The sequence below is a fragment of the Gracilinanus agilis genome, chromosome 3, assembly GCF_016433145.1.
Source record: "Gracilinanus agilis isolate LMUSP501 chromosome 3, AgileGrace, whole genome shotgun sequence".
Classification (NCBI taxonomy): Eukaryota; Metazoa; Chordata; class Mammalia; order Didelphimorphia; family Didelphidae; genus Gracilinanus; species Gracilinanus agilis.
This window is the reverse complement of record NC_058132.1, coordinates 464,474,277-464,496,585: the sequence shown is the minus strand read 5'-3', so window position 1 is coordinate 464,496,585 and position 22,309 is coordinate 464,474,277. Positions and strand designations below refer to the sequence as shown.

Sequence of the window (22,309 nt, the reverse complement as noted above, 5' to 3'; positions counted from 1 at the left end):
CTAGGGATTTAAAAAGACAGCCTTTGCCCCCAAGATCTAATGGGGAAACAACATTCAAGTAAATATATATAAAGCTAGCTATATGCAGGATACATAGGGAATAATTAACAGAAGAGAGCTCTTGAAATTAAGAGGCAACGGGGAAGGAAGGTGGAATTTTAGTTGGGACTTAAAAGAAGTCAGTGAGGTCATGGTGGACAACCAGAGAAAATGTCTAGAACCAAGAGATGGAGTATCTTGTTTGCAGAATATCCTGGAGGCCATTGTCACTGGATCAAAGAAGCTTATAACTTAGGGCATTTTGGGGAATAAAGAATAAGAAGATTGAAAAGGTAGGAGTGGTCTAGGTTATGCAGGGCTGTGAATACAGAACCTTTTGTATTTGCTCCTGGAGGCATTAGGAGTTTATTGAATAGTTTAATAGTTGAAAATTGGAGTGAAACAGAGAAGATTAGCATGGCCCCTGTGCAAGGGTGACATACAAATTTGTGAAGTGTTCCATATTTTTAACCATTTGTGCTAACATTGGAGCTAGGGGCTGGAGTGAGATGATAGGACTTGTGTTTTAGGAAAACTGTAGTGCCTCAGTGGAGGATGGATTGGAGTAGAGAAGAGACTTGAAAGAGGCAGACCCAGCATCTGGTGAGTTAGGTGTAAGAAGACTATAAAGGCAGGAGGACTAAGTTATAAGGGGCTTAAAAACTGAACAGATAATGTTGTGTCTTATCCTTGAGGCAATATGGAACCACTGGAGTATCTTGACTAAAGGGATAGGAGGATGCCACACTCATGCCTGTGCTTTAGGAAAATAACTGGCAATTGATTAGACAATGGACTACGAGGCTGGGGGACCAACTAGAAGACTCTTGAAAGAATTCAAACATGAAATAATGGCTTCTACCAGAGTGATGGCAGTGTAATAACACGAATGAGTAGATGATACTATATAAACTTTTCCCCTATTAGCTCTGCTTTGTTCCAAGAGTAGATTTACTGTAATTTAGGGGTATGGCATACTTAAGTATTGGTGAAAGTAAATGTCCTTTTGATTGTAACCTTCCAACAAGAACTAGAATTAAGATGAAAAAATACAAGAGAATCGTAGAAAGGTTCATCATAAAAATATCAAAAATAACTATTGGGAAGCAATTATCTGAGTCAAGCTGATATTTATTACAGAAAATTGCAAGTTACGAAATATTATAGTCCAGATCCATTCTAGCTCAGCCAAAGGATCTTGAGTTTATATGTCAGCTGGTATGTATAGAATCAGATTACACAGAGGACCCCTCCCCCAACCTTTAAAGGAGAGTGATCTTTTGAATATTTCTTCTTAGAAGGGGTGACCAGAAAAAGTATCTTTTTAAAAGAAGGTATATTCTATGAAGTAATGATCCATTCCATATATGGTAAAAGCAGTCACTCTTATAGCTTCAAAACCAACTGAGATATCATAATGTCTGGATACATTCCAGGATGTTTTACACATGGGCACAACTCCCCTTGCCAAGACATTTCAGAGGATTTTACTCACAGTAGTTATTGATTGCTGACTTTCATATACAATTATCCAATCAATTAATAATTGGGATTATTCCTTATACCTTTTCTCTAAAATACAGATTATCTAATAAGGATTGCATACAGAGAATATTTAGTTACACAGAAACATAAAATATTGAATATAAACTAAAGTTGCTTATTTAGATTATCTTTCACACCTTACTGTATGACCCTGAGCCAGTCATTTAATCCTGTTTGCCTAGCCTTTGCCTTTCTTTCTTACAGTTGTTGCTAAGATTAAAAAAAAGAAAAGAATCAGATCAGTGGGTATATGAATGTCTATTATATGCTCAGTACCAAATGAAATACGGCATTTTTTCCTATGCTTAGGAAGTTTGCTTATAACTTTGGGCAAGGGTGGTGAACAAGAGTAATATAGCCAAATGCATTGAGTAGAATAAGGCAGTATGAAAATGAGTGCTATACTATAGAAAAGAAAAATGAGGAAAATAAAGCAAATGTTGGTGCTAGACTCCAGAGTAGTGATGATAGCTTGCACTGAGCCAGTCTGCCACCTACTATTTTGTTGTTCCCCAAATAACTAATGGAACACATTGACAAGGAGACTATTTAAGGTAAAGGGAACGATATGGAATAGTGTTTTTCCTTTGTTTGAATCTATTCTACCCGTATGGAAGTTGAAACATAAAATATCATTTGATACATTACTATAAATGTAATTATGCATTTTTTAGTAACTTCTGAACATCTAGTAACATTGAATAGACACCTTACACTTGCCATGTTTTCTTTTCTTTTCTTTTTTTTAATTTAATTTAATTCTTTTCAGTTACATGTTGAAGGTTTTTGACAATTATTTCAGACATTTTGCAATTCAGATTCTCTCCCTCCCTACCCCTGCCTACCCCTTTTGCCCCCTCATCAAGGTGGTAAATAGTCTGATATAGGTTATATCAAAGCTTTCATGCAATACATGTTTCCATATTTTCCATGTCATGACTGAAGACATATCACATATACCATAAAAAACTTGTGAAGGAAATTAAGTGAAGGCTGGCATGCTTTGATCTGCAGTCAGACTCCAATAGTTCCCTCTTTGGCTGTGGATAGCTTTTTGGAGGGAGATTGTTGTTTTGTTGTTTGGTTGTTTGTTTGTTTTTATCACAAGCCTCTTGTGGTTATCTTGGATCCTTGTTCTGCAGATAATAATTTAGTCCTTCACAGTTAATCATGATACAGTATTTCTGCTACTGTAAACACTGCTCTCCTGGTTCTATTTACTTCACTTTACATTAATTCATATATCTTTCCAGATTTTTCTGAACTCATTGTGTTCATCATTTCTTATGGCTCAATAGTTTACCATTCCAACCATTTACCACAATTTTTTCAGACATTCTCTAATTGATGGATATCCCCTCAGTTTCCAATTCTTTGCTACTTCAAAATGAACTGCTAAAAATATTTTTTTTACAAGTAGATACTTTTCCTTTACTTCTGATCTCTTTGGGCAGAAGAGTGGTAAGAGCTAGGCAATGGGGGTTAAATGACTTGCCTGGAGTCACATAGCTAGGAAGTATCAGAGGCTAGATTTGAACCCAGGACCTCCTATCTGTAGGCCTGGCTCTCAATCCACTGAGTCACCTAGCTGCCCCCTATGGTTACATTTTTGAAAACAACAGCTACAAAATAAAGAGAAAAGGTATCAAAGTAAAACAAATCTAAAGAGAACTCAAAAGTAGAGGATATTTAAAGTACACATATGATTTATATATTTTAAACAAATTGTAAAGAATGTGGAATTTGGTTTTGCACATAAATTTTTTATGCATTTTTTATTTCAATGTTTTTTGGTGGTGGTGGTGATGATTACCAAGTATATAATAATATTAAAAATTTTTATAGTGATTTGGAGAATTTCCTCATATGTCATGGATATTTTTAATTTCTTCATCTAAGAATGGACTGTTCATATCCTTTGATCACCTATCAACTAGGGAGTGTTTTGTATTCTTATAAATTCACTGTTTTTTAGGTGTTTATTTTGTTATTTAACTTAATCATCTGACAATAACAGACTGATTTGTTGATGTTTTTCAGATTGAAGAAGGAAGTAAAGCCGCAGCTGTTGACAAGTTACTGGCTGGAGATGAAATTGTGGGCATCAATGATATAGGCCTGTCAGGATTTAGACAGGAGGCAATCTGCTTAGTGAAGGGCTCACATAAGACCTTAAAGCTTGTCGTAAAAAGGTAAGATCTCGTGTAGCAGTGCTAGGATTTTGGCATGTTTCATCATGGGTTTAACCATTTTCAAGTTAATGACAAAGCATTTTGAAAACAAAATTAAATCTTAAACTTCAATAGGTGATTACTATTTCTATTTCACTGTAATAGTCTTGATGTGGACCCGGAACCTCTCATCATTTTGCTATGTTTTTGGAAATCTACAGCTGGAATTCAAAGAGAAGTCCTTGAAGTGACATAGCCCACCTGCCAACCAAGCCTGCTTCTTTTAGCCTTATTTAGTTGCTATTCTCTTATCTATCTATCTTTATACTCTCTAGTTAATATCATCTATATAGCATCTATCAGCATCAAAATGAAAATTAGAATTCCCGAGGGACTGGTTTTTATTTTGTTTTGGTCCCACATATACTTTTCCTTGCTAGAGAAAGAAAACTAAGTTTACCAATAGGTTTCCAAGAAAAAGATTTGCTATTGCATGCCATTCACACAAGGTGGCAGGCTGTTATATTTTCAGTTTGCTTTCACAGTATGCCCGATGTGCAGCAAACTGCTAATTAGGGCTATTTTCCTAGTTACAAAAGATTCCTCATTAGAGCCAACTTTCAAAGGAAATAAAGCTGACTGTTTCCATGAACTAGATCGCTGACAGAAGTTAGGGTGTAGGACTATGGAAATAATGCCTATAAACAGAATTCAAATGTTATTCCTAGGCACTTGGGAAGGGTGGTTTTTTTTTTCTTTTTACCATTTGTTGTTTTTTGATGGAATTTGTTTTCCACTGAGCATTTGTAATGTCAGTTCATTTACAACATTTATGGGAAGTGTTTCTGTGTGCTTTTACAGAATGGATGTAATCTTGAAAAATTGATCATGAAATTGTGGGATTTTACAAATGAGGCTATTTTTTATATTTATCTAAATGTAAAATATGGAAGGAGACATTTCCATGGAACTACTTGGTAGTAGGCTGGGGAAAGGACTTCAAGAATAGTTTTTTAGGTGGGAGGTTAGGGAGTAAAATGAAGCCATATTCTACTTCTTTTGATAACTTTCTCAGCTTCCCTATTCCTGAATGCATAAGCCTCTAATAACACCCCAAACTATTCTAATTTTTTCTCTTTCAGTAATTAGAAATATATCTATATACTTTGTTTTCACACAATAGACTCGAACACACAAATGCACCTGTGATCTCATTCATATGGGTATTTCTTTCAACAATGCCAGTGGTGACCCATCCACATCTGTCCATTTTATACAGCTCTTATTTGTGTCCTCCTACATATGTGCCATGGGGCATCCACCACCTGCTGTGCTGTGTGCCTTCCTGTTAGTTCTTCAGTGTTTCTAGGATACTAATGGTGTGCCCAAAGCTGTCCAGAGAGTTAGTCGTTACTCTCATCATGTGATTAGCCTACATTTTGTTCGGATCATACTTTACTTTGATGACATCTTTTTTTTCATGCTTTTGGTCTCTTTTTTGAAATGCCTACAGAAGAGATATGACAGTAGCCTTAGAAATGTGTCACTTCCACCCTGTATTTCCTGTTTGTATTTGTGTAGTCCACCCATACTCCTCCATATTTACTCCCTTCAGTATAATTTCTATGTACTTATACAGCATTTCTGGAACAGTGATATTAAAAGTCTAAATTTAGTTACTCCACTATTAATCCTGACATGTTTGTTATTAAAGTTTATTTCCATGGTGGCCTTTTTACAACCACTTATGAGCATTACAATGTATGATAATCAGTTCCATCAGCTCCTTGGAGCTCCTCTCTCCAAGAATAAAAACTGGACCCATTCAGCTGCAACTTTCTATTGTATCCTAGTTTAATAGCAAGACTGTCATGATTGAAACCCTTCATGACAAGACCCCTCATTTGTTATTAGCAAAGGGTATCACATATAGAATACTAAGAGCTGAATTCTTATTTTATAGAAGATCTACAAACTGTGTGACTCTTAGTACCCCCTTTCCTTTTCTTTTCCTGTTCACTTCCTTCTATTTTACTATTGTCAGACTAGAAACAAAAGAGAGTGAGAGGGATTTAGTGTAATACTTTGTTTCTTTGTTTCCTGGGGTGACAGAACCAAAAATTTCATCATCAAGTAACTATCCTACTGGTCATAAGAAACTGTACTTTTCTCAGCTGGTCTTCAGAAAGCAATGATAGTCAGCTTCCTTTTCAGCATGATAGAACCTCCTAGAGTGTAGGCTCAACTCTGTGTAACATGAACAAATATTGGAGGAGAGTTTTTTTGTGGAAACTTCCCAACAAATCTCATCTTCTCTCCCCCACCTCCCTCCAATCACATACACAAAGGAAAGAATTAGGGCAGCTGGATGGCTCAGTGGATTGAGACCTAGCCTGGAAATGGAAGGTCCTGATGGGTTCAAATTTGGTCTCTGATACTTTCTGGATGTGTGACCCTGAGCAGGTCACTTAATACCAATTACCTGTCCCATACCATGCTTCTGCCTTGGAACAAATACTTAGTATTGATTCTAAGTCTGAAGGAAAAGGTTTAAAAAAAGAGACAGGGGAGGTGTCCTTTAAATTAGGTACTTTGGTACTAACATTAATCATTGCATTTGACTAGAAAGGTGTGTTTGGTTTGTTTTGTCTCTCATTGATGACTATATCCTGACTTAATTTTTTTCCTTATCCCTTCCTCCACCTTCTCAAAAACAAATAATGAAAATATCTGGGACTTTGGCAGAACTTTTTTAGGGTATAGGACAAATGAAGAATATAATGAAAAAACCTTTATTTTTTTTTCCACTACAAACTTCATGAAAAATAAAGTTGGATTTTGTCACAAATCCTTAATATGTATTTTTGTAAAACATTAGTAATAATTATAGTACTAAAATATAAAATACAAATTCTCATTTGACATTGAATATATAATACCAGAAACTATTGTGCTTTGGGACAAAAGTGAGCAATGTAAATTGTTGGATCCTTTGAAGATAATGGGATTTTTAAAAAATAGTTTGCAGGGGCAGCTGGGTGGCTCAGCCAGGCCTGAACATAAGTCGTCCTGATTTCAAATATGGCCTCAGACACTTCCTAGATGTGTGATCATGGGCAAGCCACTTAACTCCAATTGCCTAGCTCTTCTGCCTTGGAACCAATAGTTAGTATAGATTCTAAGACAGAAAGTAAGGCTTTAAAAAAATATTGTTTGAGATTTCATTTTTTATCACAGTAAAGATTTCTTTTTAACTATCTTATTCCCTGCTGTTGTTTTTAATGTTTATTGCGAATGTTTGTTTTTTCTTATTTGCTTGTTTATTTTCTTTAGGGTATTGCTAATGTTATCACCATCTTACTTTGCAGGGGTGGGGGGATTTGGATTTTAATATCATGAATTTTCTTAAAGTGAGATAGTCATGTAATGGTTCTGTAGCCACAAGTTTACACTGCTTGACATAGTAATATTTTATACATAATATATAGAAAATATATATTTTAAACAAGATCACAGAGCATAAGCTTAAAGTATTATAGCAGAATTTTCATCTTTGTAGACATGTAGAAACTCAGACTAATTAGCTTTCAAAATATTAGAAATGATCATTTTGAAAGATACCTTCTAATATAGTTAGCTGATTTATAAGAACTAAAGATGTTTTGCTATATAGATTTTAATACATAATAATGATTACTTTGATCTATAAAGCCATGATTTATTTACAAATAAACCTAGTTTTAAAATAGCCCTTGGCATAATGCTATAATTCATATTAATCTGAAGAAACGTACTAGAAACCAATGTTGATGATGTATTCATAGGTTTCCACTCGGCACATGGAGAATATTTACAAAATTAAGATCCCTTTGGTCAGAGAGAGGAGTCAGACATTCAAACTTTGCTTTTGTAAGATTATTCTTTAACCACTGATGCCAGTGGGAGGAATAAGAACTCTATAAAAATACCTCATTTATCTGGAGGTCAGACCTCTGGCCCAAAGATCTGTGAATAACTTAAAATGCTATAAAAAAAAAAATCTCAGAACCAAATGCCATGAGTCAGTGATGTTATGATGGAAAGTATTCTAACCTTAGAGTGACCAAACTTAATGATGTCTAGGTTCAAATACCACCTATCATACTCACACTATTTATTTGACTAAGACTTGTTACAAGTCACTCGACATCTATAAAGTGGGACTAATAGTATCTATAATATTTATATCTTAGGGGAGTAGTGAAGATACTTTCTGTTTATCACTTTTCAAACCTTGAAGCATTATTTAAATGTCAGTCCATTGAATTAACTTCATAGAAAACTTCTTTAGACCCTTACTGAGAACCTATTGCAAACTTTCAGGATTTGTTATCTGACTTTCCAGCACACTGCAGATAGGAAGCAGAAAATTAGAAAGTTACTGACAGAAGAAACTAGAAAACAGCTAGACCAAAGAACTAAAAGCACAGTAGCCTCAGGTCATTTAGTATAGGAAGAAGGCAACTATTGCACTACGGAGGGCATTATTATACTAAAGCAAGATAAATACTTAATTTTGATAGTATTTTACTACATCCTTTTTATTGTTAAATATATTGATATATACGTATATGTTTTTTACATTGCCTAAATCTCCTTCCCTTTCCTCTCTTCAGAGAGCAATCTCATATAAAAAAGAATTTTTAAAAGAGAAAGAAGAGGAAAAGAAACCAGTAAAACTAAATATTTGACAATATATTAGGGTACCCATTAGCCCCCTCCTTCTGTAAAAGAGTTGGGACAGGTGTGTTTTCACATTTTTTTTTTTTTTTGTGGGGAAGGATCAAGCTTTTGTTCTTTGTACTTTCATCATCAAATGTTTAAGTGAGTTGTTCACATTGTTGTTGACCAGAATGTCTTTCCCCACTTTTTTTCCTTCACTCATGTACATCTTTCCATGCTAATCTGTATTCATCATACTCATCATTTCTTGCAGCAAAGTAATAGTTCTTTACATTCATATACCAGAGCTTAACTATTCCCCTACTCAGTGAACTTATACTTTATTTCTAGTGCTTTGCTGCCATAAATAGTACTGATATAAATGTTTTGGTATATATAGGACTCCTTTTTTTCCCCCTAATAATCAAAGAATATGTACATTCTAATCACTTTATTTGAATAATTCCAAACAGTTTTGTAGAAGGATTGTTCCAATTTATTGATCCAACAACAATGTACTAATTTGCCTGTTTCTATAATCTTATCAATAATGAATCTTTCCATCTTTCATCACCTTTGCCAGTTTTCAGGATGTGAGGCGAAATTCCACAATTATTCAATTTACACATTTTTTTTTTAACCCTTACTTCTCGACCTTTTGCTTCAGAATCAATACTAAGTATTGATTCCAAGGTAGAAGAGCAGTAAGGGCTAGACATTGGGGGTTTAGTGACTAGCCTAGGGTCATACAAATTTCTGAGGCCAAATGTGAACCCAGGACCTCTCAACTCTAGGCTTAGCTCTCTATCCTGCCCAGCATATTTCTTTTTTAATAGTGATTTGGGAAGTCTTTCATCTTCATGTTAGTAGACTGTAACTCGTGAGAATTGTTTATTCAGATTCTTTGATGAAACATCCTTAGGAATGATGAAACTTAGATGAAAAGTCGTAAGGGTCCTTAAGATGCAGTGCAAATACATCTTCTTTAATGTCATTTCCACCAATAAAACTCCTTTCAAATTCTGCTGGTGAATGATTTGATAATGCCAAGGATTTTGATGGTAAGAAGTTCTTTTTTTTGCTTCATCTTAAATAGCTATGACTGTAACACTTGCAGGAACTGTTGCCAGGCTTCTCTCCAAGAGATGCTTCTCAGGGTGGTGTCTAGACCAAAAGCAAGACGTGGTCTGGGCTTACTTTTCCATTGGTGGCAGTTGGTCAGTAGGTAGTTTTCATGGTGTTTGCTGGTTAGACCTCTAAGCAGGGTTATGGTCTGGGGAGTTGGGGTCATGGGAGACTACTGTTCTTCATAAGTCTTTTGTATTCTTCAACCCCACTGAGGTCTGAGGAGAAGTTATGGTTGAGGTGGTGATGGAGGTTCAACTTGACTGACTTCTGCCCCCTCCCCTCTTTCTGATAGGGCAACTTTGCTGTTTCAACTAGGCTGGCTTTCCTAATCAGTGGCAGGTGGCTGGCATTTGCTGTAAAAAGCTGGCCCTTTATCTAAAGAAGTCGTTTGTATGTTTAGAATTTTTTCTAGATTACATGTAGATAAATGTTTATTTTTTAATTTTAATAATCATTTTTCTAAGATTTTATTCCCCTCCCATTCTTCCCCATTCATTCTCTGAGATGGCAGGTAATATGATATAGGTTGTGTTATCATGTTATACATATTTCTATATTCATTGTGGTGTGAAACAAGACACATATCACTTATACTAGAGAAAAATTTGTAAAGGAAATAAAGTAAAAAATAGTTTGCTTCTGGCTGCATTTGCATTCATTCGTTCTTTCTGTGGTGGTAGATAGCCTTTTTCATTATGAGTCTTTTGGAGTTGTTTTGGATCTCTTCATTTCTGATAATAGTTGCCATTCATAGATGATCATTGTACAGTATTGCTGTTACTGTGTACAGTATTGTTCTGCTTCTGCTCACTTCACTTTGAATCATTTCATGCAAGTCTTTCCAAATTTTTGGTAATTGTCCTGTTCATCATTTCTGGTGTCACCATAGTGTTCAATCATTTCCCATTTGAAGGATGTCCCTTCAGTTTCCAGTTCTTTGCTACCACAAAAAGAGTTGCTACAAATATTTTTGTACAAGTAAGTCCTTTCCCCTTATCTTTGTTCTCTTTGGGATACAAACCTCTAGTTAGTAGGTCACGGGTTGTATGGCTTTTTTTGCATGGTACCAAGAAGCTTTCCAGAATGGCTGGATCAATTCACAGTACTCCCAACAATATATTAATGTCCCAGTTTTCCTACATCCCCCAATATTTATCATTTAACTTTTCGTCATGTTAGCCAGTCTGATAGGTGTGAGGTGGAACCTTAGAATTATTTTAATTTGGATTACTCTAATAGTGATTTGGAGCATTTTTTCATATGACTATTTTATTACATATTTCTTCATCTCAGAACTGTGTTCATATCCTTTGGCCATTTATCAATTGGAGAAAGATTTATATTCTTTTAAATTTGATTCATTTTATATATACGAATATGAGAAATGATGCCTTTGTCAGAGACATTTGCTGTAAATGTTTTTTCCCATTTCATTGTTGCTTTGGTTTTGTTTGTGCAAACCCTTTTTAAATTTAGTTTAGTCAGAGTTACCTATTTTACATCTCATAATGTTCTCTTTGTCATCTTTGTTCATAAATTCTTCCCTCATCTGTAGCTCTAACATGTAAACTATTCTTTGCTCCTCTAATTTGTTTATGATATCACCCTATATTTCTAAATCAGTTATCCATTTTGGTTTTATCTTGTTATATGATGTGAGTTGTTGGTCTGTGCCTTTTTTTCTGCCATATTATTTTCCAGTTTTCCTCAAATAGTGAAATCCTCCCCCCCCCCATTTTGATCTTTGGGTTTGTTGAACATTAGGTCATTAGGATTATTTACTACTGTTTTTGAGTGCCTAATCTATTCTATTGATCCACTACTCTTAATTCTCAGTCAGTATCAGATTGTTTTGATAGTTGCCACTTTATAATATGATTTGAAATCTGGTACAACTTGGCCATATTTCTTTTCTCTCTCTCTCTCTCTCTCTCTCTCTCTCTCTCTCTCTCTCTCTCTCTCTCTCTCTCTCTCTCTCTCTCTCTCTCACACACACACACACACACACACACACACACTTAATTCCCTTGATTTTTTGGCTTCTTATTCTTCCAGATGAATTTTACTATTTTTTTCTAGCTCTGAAATAATTTTGGGGTCCTTTGATTGCTGGGACCCTGAATAGATAAATTACTTTAGGTTGAATTGTTATTTTTATTAAATTAGCTCAGTCTACCCATGAGCAATTGTTGAAATCTACCTTTAATTGTGTAGAAAGCATTTTGTAGTTATGTTCACATAGTTCTTGGGTTTGTCTTGGCAAGTAAGACTCCCAGATATGTTATATTATCTACTTTTATTTAAATGAGATTTCTCTATCTCTTGTAGTTGGACTTTTGGGGAGGGTAAACAGAAATGCTAATGTTTTATGTGGGTTTGTTTTATTCTGCAACTTTTCTGAAGTTGTTCATTTTTTAAACTAGTTTTTTGGTTGATTCTCTAGCTTTCTCTTTAAGTATACCATAGGATCATCTTCAGAGAGTGATAATTTATTTCCTCATTGCCTATTCTAATTCCTTTAGTTTCTTCTCTTCTTTTTATTATCACTAACATTTCTAGTACGTTATTATATAGTAGTGATAATTCACTTCCTTGCTTAACTCCTGATCTTATTGGGAAGGCTTCTATCTTATCCCTATTATAGATAATGCTTGCTGGTGGTTATATATAGATGCTATTTGTCATTTGAGGAATGTTCCATTTATTCCATTTTTTCTTGTTTTCAATAGGAATGAATGTTGTATTTTTTCAAGAACTTTTTCATCTATTGAGATAATATCATTTCTGTTGGTTTAATTACTGATATGGTCATTTATGCTAATAATTTTCCTAGCTTTCATTCTGGGTATAAATCCGCCAACATATTGCTGTTATCTCCATGTTAGTATTTTATTTAAAATTTTTTCCAATAATATTTAATAAGGGAAATTGGTCTATAGTTTTCTTTTTCTGTTTTTTCTTTTTTTGATTTAGGCATCAACACTGTATTTTTTTCATAAAAGGAATTTGGTGGAGTTCCTTCTTTTGCTAATTTTCCAAATAGTTTATATAGTATTAACATTAATTGTTGTTTAAATGTTTGGTGGAATTTACTTCTGAATACATCTGGCCCTGGGACTTTTTTTTCTTAGGGAATTCATTAATGGCATGTTCATTTTTTTTTCCTGAGATGGAGTGGTTTAAGTTTTTAAATTTCCTCTTTTGTTAATCTTAATAAAGCAGTTTATATTTTTAAAAATGTTATTTCTTAAGTGTTAAATCTTATTTCACTTAGATTGTTAATTTCATTGCCACATAATTGGGCAAAATAACTTCTATAGAAGTTTTCCCCTTGAATGATGGCTCTGGGGCCTGGGTTTGATGTAAGACCAGTGGTCATGAGCTCTTGCTTTTCCCAGGACATTGGGCTTGTCTACCTGTTCTGACAGCTTACTTCCTACCCCATGTCCTATCCCACACCCAGTCTCTCAGTAGGTAATTATCTCCTACTCTCTTGAGAAAATTGACGTCATTTACTATGTTTCCTCATCTCCTCTACTTGACATCTTTAAAATTTCTCTATTATTTTCATCCATCTGCTCTTCTTTTTAATTCTCGTTTTTCTAAGCAAGACTTCCTATTTTTTCAAGGGCAACTCTTCTACTTGTGAGTTTGATACGGACTCCTCCAGGAATTTGCTTCATCTATGTGCCATTTTCTTCTGTGTTGTGTTGTGTTGTGTTGTGTTGTGTTGTGTTGTGTTGTGTATTTGTTTCTGTTTCTGTGTTTGTTTCTATTTACCTCTCAAGCAAAAGACACAGACATAGATGAAGACTTAACAATGAAATCGCAGATAAAGAGTGGATCAAAAAACCAATTGTAGAAACAAAATGAATGGATTGGACCAAGTGAATTTCTAAGGTTCTTATATTTGTTGATTTAAGTTGACAGGAAAAAGGTCATGATAGAAATTCAGACTTGTGAAGTGTGACTTTTAATTTGTAGGTATGAGATTTTCTTTCATCTTTTATGGACAGGTGGTCAGGAATAGAGTTGCATTTGGCAAGTTAAGTTTTTAAAAGTAATTGGATCTTGTTTCATGGGACTGATAAATAAGTATCTTGTCATCATTTAGAAATTGATGCTAGGAAAACGATACTTCAGGAGACAGATTGCTATCTCTTTACTTTCTACAAATGACAAGGCACATTTCCTTTCGACAGTGAAATGTTGCCGTTAACAAAGTTCTCCTAATACTAATCTTTAGTGTTCATGTTTCTGCTTCATGGCATATTGTGTACTCTAGGCATTGGGACTGAGCAAAGGGTTTTGAGAGATAGTAGTTGCTGAGTTGTCCAGATGAAGGGATGGCTCAGGTTAGGGAAGAGAGCTTCTTCCTTGCCAAATAGTATGGTTTGTCTGATGCAGAGGAATTTTCCTACTGCTTATGAGCATTTACTAGCCCAGGGAGAGTGAATTCTGGAATAGTTTGAAATATCAAAGTAGCCTTGATAATTTTCAACGTTCCTCTCAGAGGCTGTACCCTAGACTGACCTACCCACCTTTTAAATCTCCATCTCTTTCTCCTCTCTTGCTTGTCCAGTTTAGCAGCTCTATCAATAATGGTCTGCACATTATTTTTTAAAAATAGTAAAGCTCCCTCTTGTAATGATTATCAGCACTAAGTAAATGCTTGTTGATTGATACCATCATTGAGATGTGGTTTGATTGTATCCACTGGTTAGCATCTTAATTAAATTGTCACTTATGGGAAAGATTTTGCTTTGGCTCTTTGTAAACTGAGAATGACTCCCTTTGAATTAATATTTCTCTAAGAGTTTATACTTCGGGGATAGAAAATGATATACATTTTTGTCAAGTGATAAATATTCTTATCCTAGGTTTACTGATATCCTTATTAGCCTCTGCTCTTTGGTGAATCATTATGAGAATAAGGAATGAGTTCCTGTGGCAAATAGAGGCAATTGTATATTTAGGAACCAAGAATTTAAATGTTTATATCCTTTTATATGTAGAAATTGCAATCTGTTTTCCTTCTCTTTTTTTCATAGTAGTATTGCCTATATATACATATTAGTTATGTTCCTAAAAGTGAACTGTATAATAATCCCTATTTTAGATGCATTGTAACCTTTAAAAAATAAATATAAGCTGAATCCTTTCATAAAATAGATAATTATCACTTTTGTAAATGAGATTATATCTGTTCTGTTTAAAAGGGTGATACATTTGTAGTTGAAATTTGTAGTAGTCTACTGATCAGTAGTCTAGTGATTACAGATTCTCTTGAATGTATATCTCCCCACCCAGGGATTTCCTAAGTAAGATTATTGATGCTGCTGCCAACTATTATTTATTACTTTTTCTGCACAATGTAGCAATGGGACCCTTTTTTTTTTTTTTTTTGAATCTAATTAAACTCACTAAATTTACACACTGGCAGAGATTAACACAGAAAAGGAAGGATCCTTTATAAAGAAAACCATGGGGGATTAGCTAAATCCTATGATAAAACTTACTAGTGTAAATATTTGGGAAGACTCTTTAGTTTTATTTTATGAACATTGTTCATTATTTCCTAGAAAATTTATTTTTATTATTCATTAGCTTTTATATATTAATTATTGAAAAATGCACACTTCCATTATTCAACACTAGGCTAATATCTCTCTGCACCCCTCTGGCACTAGACACTTGGAACAGTCCATTGACAAGGTAGTTCCAAAGGCAACAACATTGATTAACACAGATGTTCCTGGAAGCCATGTCAGATCTGTAATCAAATGCACTGATGTTGGAAAAAGTGGGAGAATGACTAATACGGCATGAGGTTTTGTTTCCCTCTCCCTCTTCCTAGAAAACTGTTAGTATGGCAGAAATGATATATTGGTTCAGATAGAGGGTATGTACCTGGGTGCATGTGTGCATGATGAAACCTTTGATTTGGGGGGCAATCATCTGTTTGCAGAGGATTCAGAAGAAAGGAAAAATGTGAATCTGTAACTTTCCTGATATTATAAAAGCTCATGGTATGTTGTATGCAGAATTCTTTTCAGTGACACCTTTTTTTAAATTTTACTGTGTCTCCCTAATTTATTCCTTAAATATGTTAGATACAAAAGTTTAGAAGGGATAGTCTGCATTCATGCTAGAATTTTCCTTTATTAGATTTTCCTTTTTTCAGGTAAAATCAATATGGAAAAGAGAAATGTGGATCATAAACATCTTTTTGTTAACTTTTTAACATTTCCTTTCATTTAGATTTAGATTTTATATATGGCTTAGCATGTATTTAAAAATTAGTTAGATAAATGTTGCTTTGTTCTATATCACATTTAATATTCTGAGAAAAAGTGAGATTAGAAAATGTTAACTTTTAAGCAGTCTTTAATGAAATCTAGCTCGCTAAAAGATTTTTTTTCCTGTCCCATATCTTAATTTACCTCACTTCATATAACAAAGATTGTTAAATGTAACTTTCTGATTATAACCAAAGTTATGTTTGTGGAAGTTTGCTGGGAAAAAATAGTGTTTTCCAAGACAACCAGAACATTCACTGTAGATCAAAAAAAAAAAAAAAAAAGGTTTATTTATTTATTTTTTTAAATGGCTAATTTAAAGAGTTTTCCATAGGGAAACAGTATATTCAGTGCACGTTGCATAATGGGAATTATATTGGAGAGCTTAAAAGGTTTCATGAGGACTTGAAAATATTGCCACAAAACAGTAATCTACTATGAAGCTAAAATGTTAATTAAGAAAACTAAACCCACAAGCACAAATTTTAGGGACACAGATAAATGGGGATTTACTTCTAGATTGACAGTTAAATTAGAAGGGTAAAAATTGTACTTCTGCCTTTTGAAGTTCCATGTGAAACTTTAGAGAACAAAGTTTTTGAAAATTTGTGCCTAATGTCAGAACACAGCAACTGGTTGCTTGCAGTATTTGCCAACTGGGGAATAGAGAGCCAGCTAAGAATACAATTAAGGGAGTCTGTTATCTTGAGTTTATCTGGTGGCCCCAGACACTTTGTGGACACTCTGCCCAGTCAGTGGAGGATGTTAGATGCTAGCAGCATGGGATCCATTCGGAGATCCAAAATGGACTTTGAGCTTTCCAGAAGCAAGAGGTAATGATGTTTGTTTCCCTTGGCAGTGGACTAGGACTGTTTTTTTTTTTTTTAAAACAAGATTGAGTTTGGGGGATCTAAATAGCAGCTAGAACAATGCATCTGCTTTTTCATGGGCTTATTATGTAGCTTTTCAGACAGCCTGGGAAGGGGGTTAAGCTCTTCAAAAGCTTATACCCCTTATTTACGGAATGTTAGTAACACAACTCCCTTCCCCCATTCAAATTGAGAGAAGAGACTGCAGACATACTTACTACCTCTATGCTGTTTTATTGGCTGCAGCTCTGAGCAGCTTAGAGTTACCATCTGCTAGGCTACCTCTTTTAAGCTTCCCAGAGGGATGTTGGACCTTTATTCCCTTGGGAGCACATGGCTCAGGGGCATTATATTTCTTTATTATGACAAGGGTCCTGTGAGTAGAACACTCTATGGTGACTGTGGTACTACACAAAGCTTATATGTTCTGTGTTTTTGCCCTCCAAGAATTTAGCCTAAAATGCTTTTTTTTTTTTCAGGTTGTCATTGAGAGCAAAATATGTTACTTAGGTACAAAGGAAAATATTTCTCTGAAAGATATAAAACTTTATATATGTGTATGTATGTGTATGCATATGTATACATATAATTCTATATTTTCTATTCCCTATACTTAGAATTTGGGGTAGGTTTTATAAGGTGAAGGTTCTTAGGGCTGTATAAAAATAAGAGATAGTAAAATATTCCATCATCATCACAGAAGAAACCTTTCCAGGCAGTTGTGATAAGCACCTATAGATGCTGATGTTGAGAAGCCCGAGTTGGATTGCTTGAGTTGGGGAGTTCTGAGCCATAGTTAAAGACAATCAGATGTCCACACTAAATTTGGCTCCTTTTGGTGAGCATAGAGGGGCAGAAGGCCACTGGGTTGGTTAAATAAGAGTGAACTAGCCAGATTAGAAAAACAGAGCAGATTAAAACTTTCATGCTGATTAATATTGGAATTGGGACCTTAAGTAGCTGCTGCATTTCTATCCTGGGTGAGATAGAGGCACCCGTTTCCCCCCACCCCAAAAAAGAATACCCTTATGAAGTACCCTCTTGGCAATGTTGAAAATGCCTTCTCCTATTTCCTGATATTGAATAACATCAAATGACTAAACTAGTTGATGGCGAGAGGATACAGAAGATCAAAAGATTTAGACTTCAAGATTATCCATGCCAATCATGTAACAGATGAGGAAACTGAGGTCCAGAATGGTTAAATCTCATAGAGAGTATCTTTAAAAAATTCAACTCTTCTGACTGCAAAAACCAGTTATTGAAGTATTTGACAAGAGGAGTCTTTCTTTAATCAAGGTGTCCAACAGAGAAGTTGGGATGCAAACTGGGTTTATTATTTAGTTATCATCTGTTGTTTTGTATGTTATCTTATTTAAAATAGGCTCTGTGGGAGGAAAAGCCTCTGCAATTTGCCTAAAACTATTATTAAAAGAGTAAAATTGGGAGAAGGTATTATGCATCCTATGAGTTTTATATAAGGAGGTAGTCTGGAAGATTTGGAGTCAAATTCCACCTCTGACTAGTTTAATTTTTTTTTTCTCAGTGCAAGTCACTTATCTTAAATGTGCCTCAAACAATTCCTTGGGATTTGTTTAAATCATAGATAGGTTGCAGTTGGTCTTAGGGGAAAAAATTCCCAGACTTAAAAAATCCCAAATTCTTTCTATATGCATAAACATGCTTTTAATTAGTATCTCTCTTGATTCTTCATTCATAAAGCCCTAATTCATTTAGTTTAAATGCACAAAACAAGACCTTCATTTATGAATTTCTCTATTTCTATATTAGCCTTGCAAATAAGAGGATAATTTTAATCCCTACCAGAGATGTATAGATAATTTTTTTAAAAAGTGAAATAGTAGTGGAGTAGTGTTTGCTCCTCATAGCATGAATTTCTACTCACTATGTAGGAATGGGTTAGTGGCTACCTATAAATACTGGTTAATATACAAATGCATAATTTATTACCATTTTGTCAATTATATATTAAAAATAAAAATTTATCAAAAGATTTGCATAAACCAATTAATTCACTTTTCCTGAAAACGACAAGAAGTTATGCCAATGTATACACTTTTGAAATGTTTTGAAAAACAAAAATTCTTTGAAACCTAGTAAATAAAATATTATTTGCCCTTTCTCCAGCTGTTCTGTGACCATTTCCCCTAATTGGCATAGCTGTAGAATTTTGTCATGATTAAAATAATCTGGAACAGCAGTGGCTAAAATATTATTGCAGAGCATCATGTGGGTCACTCAGTAAAGTTTATGGATGTGATCTCTTCCCCCTCTTCTCCTCCCCAAATTATACAAGTTTTCATAAGTTTCTCAAAACACTTAATGGCTTTGAAATCAATGCTTCTAGTCTTTCATAATAGTTCCAAAGTCCCAATTCTGAACTTTCTTCTTTCATTGTTTCTGGTCTGAGGACTCTGCCATTAACTGTTAGTATCTGGTTTTGAGAATATTAGGATTAAAGATTAAACTATTCATTTAGTAAGGGATTATTAATTTTGGCAGTCTGGCACAAATGAGTGAGGTTGTTTATTTTTTGAAACTTGTGGTTTTTTTAACCTTCAAGTTAACTATTATGTTGTTATGTATATTAGTAATATACCACTATTTAAATTAAAAGAAATAATCAAGTGTCATTTGTAACACTTTTTTCCTCCATGTAATTTGTTTATTGCAAGATATCTTCTGTATACAATGGACCAAGAGTTCTTCTGACAGACAAAAAAAAGTATGTTGATAGTATGGTAAAAATAATTTTATTTCAGAGAATTTCTTCCTGGTTTTTATATTTATATGTAAACCATAGATTGTTTTGTAGTTGAGCTGCAGAGTGGTCTCTAAGATTGCTGTTGTTTAGATAACAATTGTTCGTTTGAGTACCACAAAAGTTTTGAGGTAAAATTCTATCCTGTTGAAAATGGGAAACCTAATAGCTGAATACCTGGAAATGACTTTTGTTGGTGCCACCATTGAATACTGGACTGAATAAAATGACTGGTTGGCAAATCAGATATGATGCTAAGTACAGATACTCCTGTATTTCTGAACACTTCAAATGAAATCTTTTTTGCTCTTTTTCCCTTCAGGAATTAAGTAGGGCTTTTTTAAGGCATATGACAATGCAAACAAATTAACAGAAAATTCAATACCTGTAGCAAACCCCAAGATTTACATTTACTCTTTGATGCCAGACACTAAACAAATGGTCATTGCTTGAATGATTGTTGAATGAAAGACTGCCTTAGTTTTAACCACTTTTGCTTAATAGTCTTACTGCAAACATCAGGGATTGTAAGAAAATAGTTTCCCATGCATGCTTTTTCTGAGAGAAAGATAACTCAAAATCAAACCTCATAGAGAAAAGGGCTCTCTGATGATTTAATCTTCATCTCTATTCTTCTTCTTGGCACTTGCATGTGTTTAAAATACAGCTTTGATGTACTGTATCAGTTTCAGCTGTTTTAGTCATTTGGGATTTTCTATCTTTACTTCTTTTCCTACATGAATAAAGATGGGAACTAGCTTACTGGTATCCCATTAGGAATGTAGATTTGATCACATGTGATGTCATCATCCACCACATTGCATTGTCTACCCTGAAGTCTTGAAAGAAGGTTGCTGAAAAATTTTTTATTCAATGAATACCACCACATGATACTAGATAATGTAGTATAAGTACAAGATAAGTAGAAAGAGTAGTAGAATTAGAATCAGAAGAAATGGGTTCAAATTCTAACTTCACTACTCTGTATATTGACTGTAATAGTTATGAGAAAGTCATTTGAACACTGGTCTTTCTTTCCTCATCTTTAAAATGAGAGGGTTGGATTAAAGCCCTTCCAAGCTAGAGATAGAAGCTTGACTTGGGGGTTAGGGTATTTTCTTGGAAGCATTTCATCCCCTACCTTATTTTCTGAAGTCATTCTGGGACTTAAAAGTGTAGAAGGAGTTGCAGTTATCCAGAATACCTTCAAGGCAGTATCCTGGTGACCAGCTTTTGTGAAACTTAGACATATTATTCCTGAGTATGTTCTCCCCTTTACTCTTCATTTCCAGCCTTTACCTCCTCACAAGTATATTTGGATTTTTTGGATGTTGACTATATAACCTTTTTTTCTTTCATTTGTCTAGTTTTAGTTATTACCGTTTCTACTAGAGAATAGAAATAAGGATTTCATTCTTTTAGATGTTGATTTAATTAAATTCAACAAACATTAATCATGTAATATATGCAATGCACTGTGCCAGATTCTAGGAATACAAAGATATTCTTTGTGCTTTAGGAGCTTACAGTCTTCAAAATAGGACAAGACATGCATATTATGATTAGGTCATTAACAACTCAGTGGAACAGAGACTTCATGGAATAGGTGGCATATGTGTTAGGCTTTGAAGAAAGGGAATACTACTGATTGGCAAAAATTGGGATAATACAGTGGAGTTTATTCAAAGTACAGATACACAATAGGAAGTTGGAGTTGTAGGACTGGAACTCAGGGGGAGAAGCTCTTGTTGGAGATACAGATTTGTAAGTATTTTACCTAAAAGCTATAAGAATGAAGTATTTATAGGAAGAGAAGAGAGCCAAGAGCAGTCTTGATGGAGATACCTATGTTGAAAGGATAAGATAATCAATAAATAAACATTGGACAGCTGGTGATACAGTGGATAGAGTTCCAGCATCAGAAAGATTCGTTTTCCTGATTTTAGATCTGACTTCAATTACTTGCTAGCTGTGTGACCCTAGGCAAATCATATTTAACCCTGTTTGCCCCAGTTTCCTCATCTGTAAAATAAACTGGAGAAGGAAATGGCAAAGTACTCCATGATCACTGCCAAAGAAATCCCAGATAGGATCATGAAGAGTCAAACACAACTGAAAACATTTATTAAACACCTACTATGTGTCAGGTACAGTCTCAGATACTAGTGATACAATACTCATCCTCAAGAAACTCAATGTTTAATGGTAGTGACAATGTGCAAACAAATAAATACAAAGTATGCTATATGCAGGATAGATGGGAAATAATTAAAGAAGGAAGGCACTATAATTAAGGTGGGGGGGGTTGGGAAAAGATTACCTGTAAAAATAAGATTTTAGTTGAGACTTCAAGGAGGCCAAGGGAAGTTAGAAGGCAGAGTTAATGAGGGAGAACATTCCAGGCACTGGGATAGTCTGAGAGCAGACCTGGAGCTGAGAGATAGAATGTCTTCTTTGAGAAATAGGTAGTGTCATTTGACTAACGGGTATATGGTGGAGAATAAGGCATAAAAAGACCAAAAAAAAGGTAGAATACCAAATGGTGCCAATTTCAGTGCCATCCTGGAGGTTTTAGAGACCTACTGTAGTTGATTGGGGGAGATTGAAGGGGAAGAGGATGGCACAGTCAGACCTGCTCTTTAGGAAAATCACCTTGATGAATGAAGGACAGATTGGAATAGGGAGATACTTGAAGCAGGCAGACATTATTAATGAAGGAGATGGAAGAAGTTAGAAAAGTAGGAGAATAGTGAGCGTTCTCTCCTATGGAAGTAA

General features: G+C 34.6%; 1 protein-coding gene and 1 pseudogene across 1 annotated transcript in view; both read left to right on the top strand.

Annotated features, from left to right (window-relative positions):
* Positions 1-22,309, top strand: part of SHROOM2 (shroom family member 2) — a 258,104-nt gene that overhangs the window by 132,326 nt on the left and 103,469 nt on the right. The window contains exon 2 of the mRNA XM_044670384.1: positions 3,625-3,776. Coding sequence (XP_044526319.1) covers positions 3,625-3,776 — 152 coding nt within the window. The remainder of the gene's footprint in view (positions 1-3,624; positions 3,777-22,309) is intronic.
* On the top strand, positions 408-508 carry LOC123243351 (annotated as a pseudogene).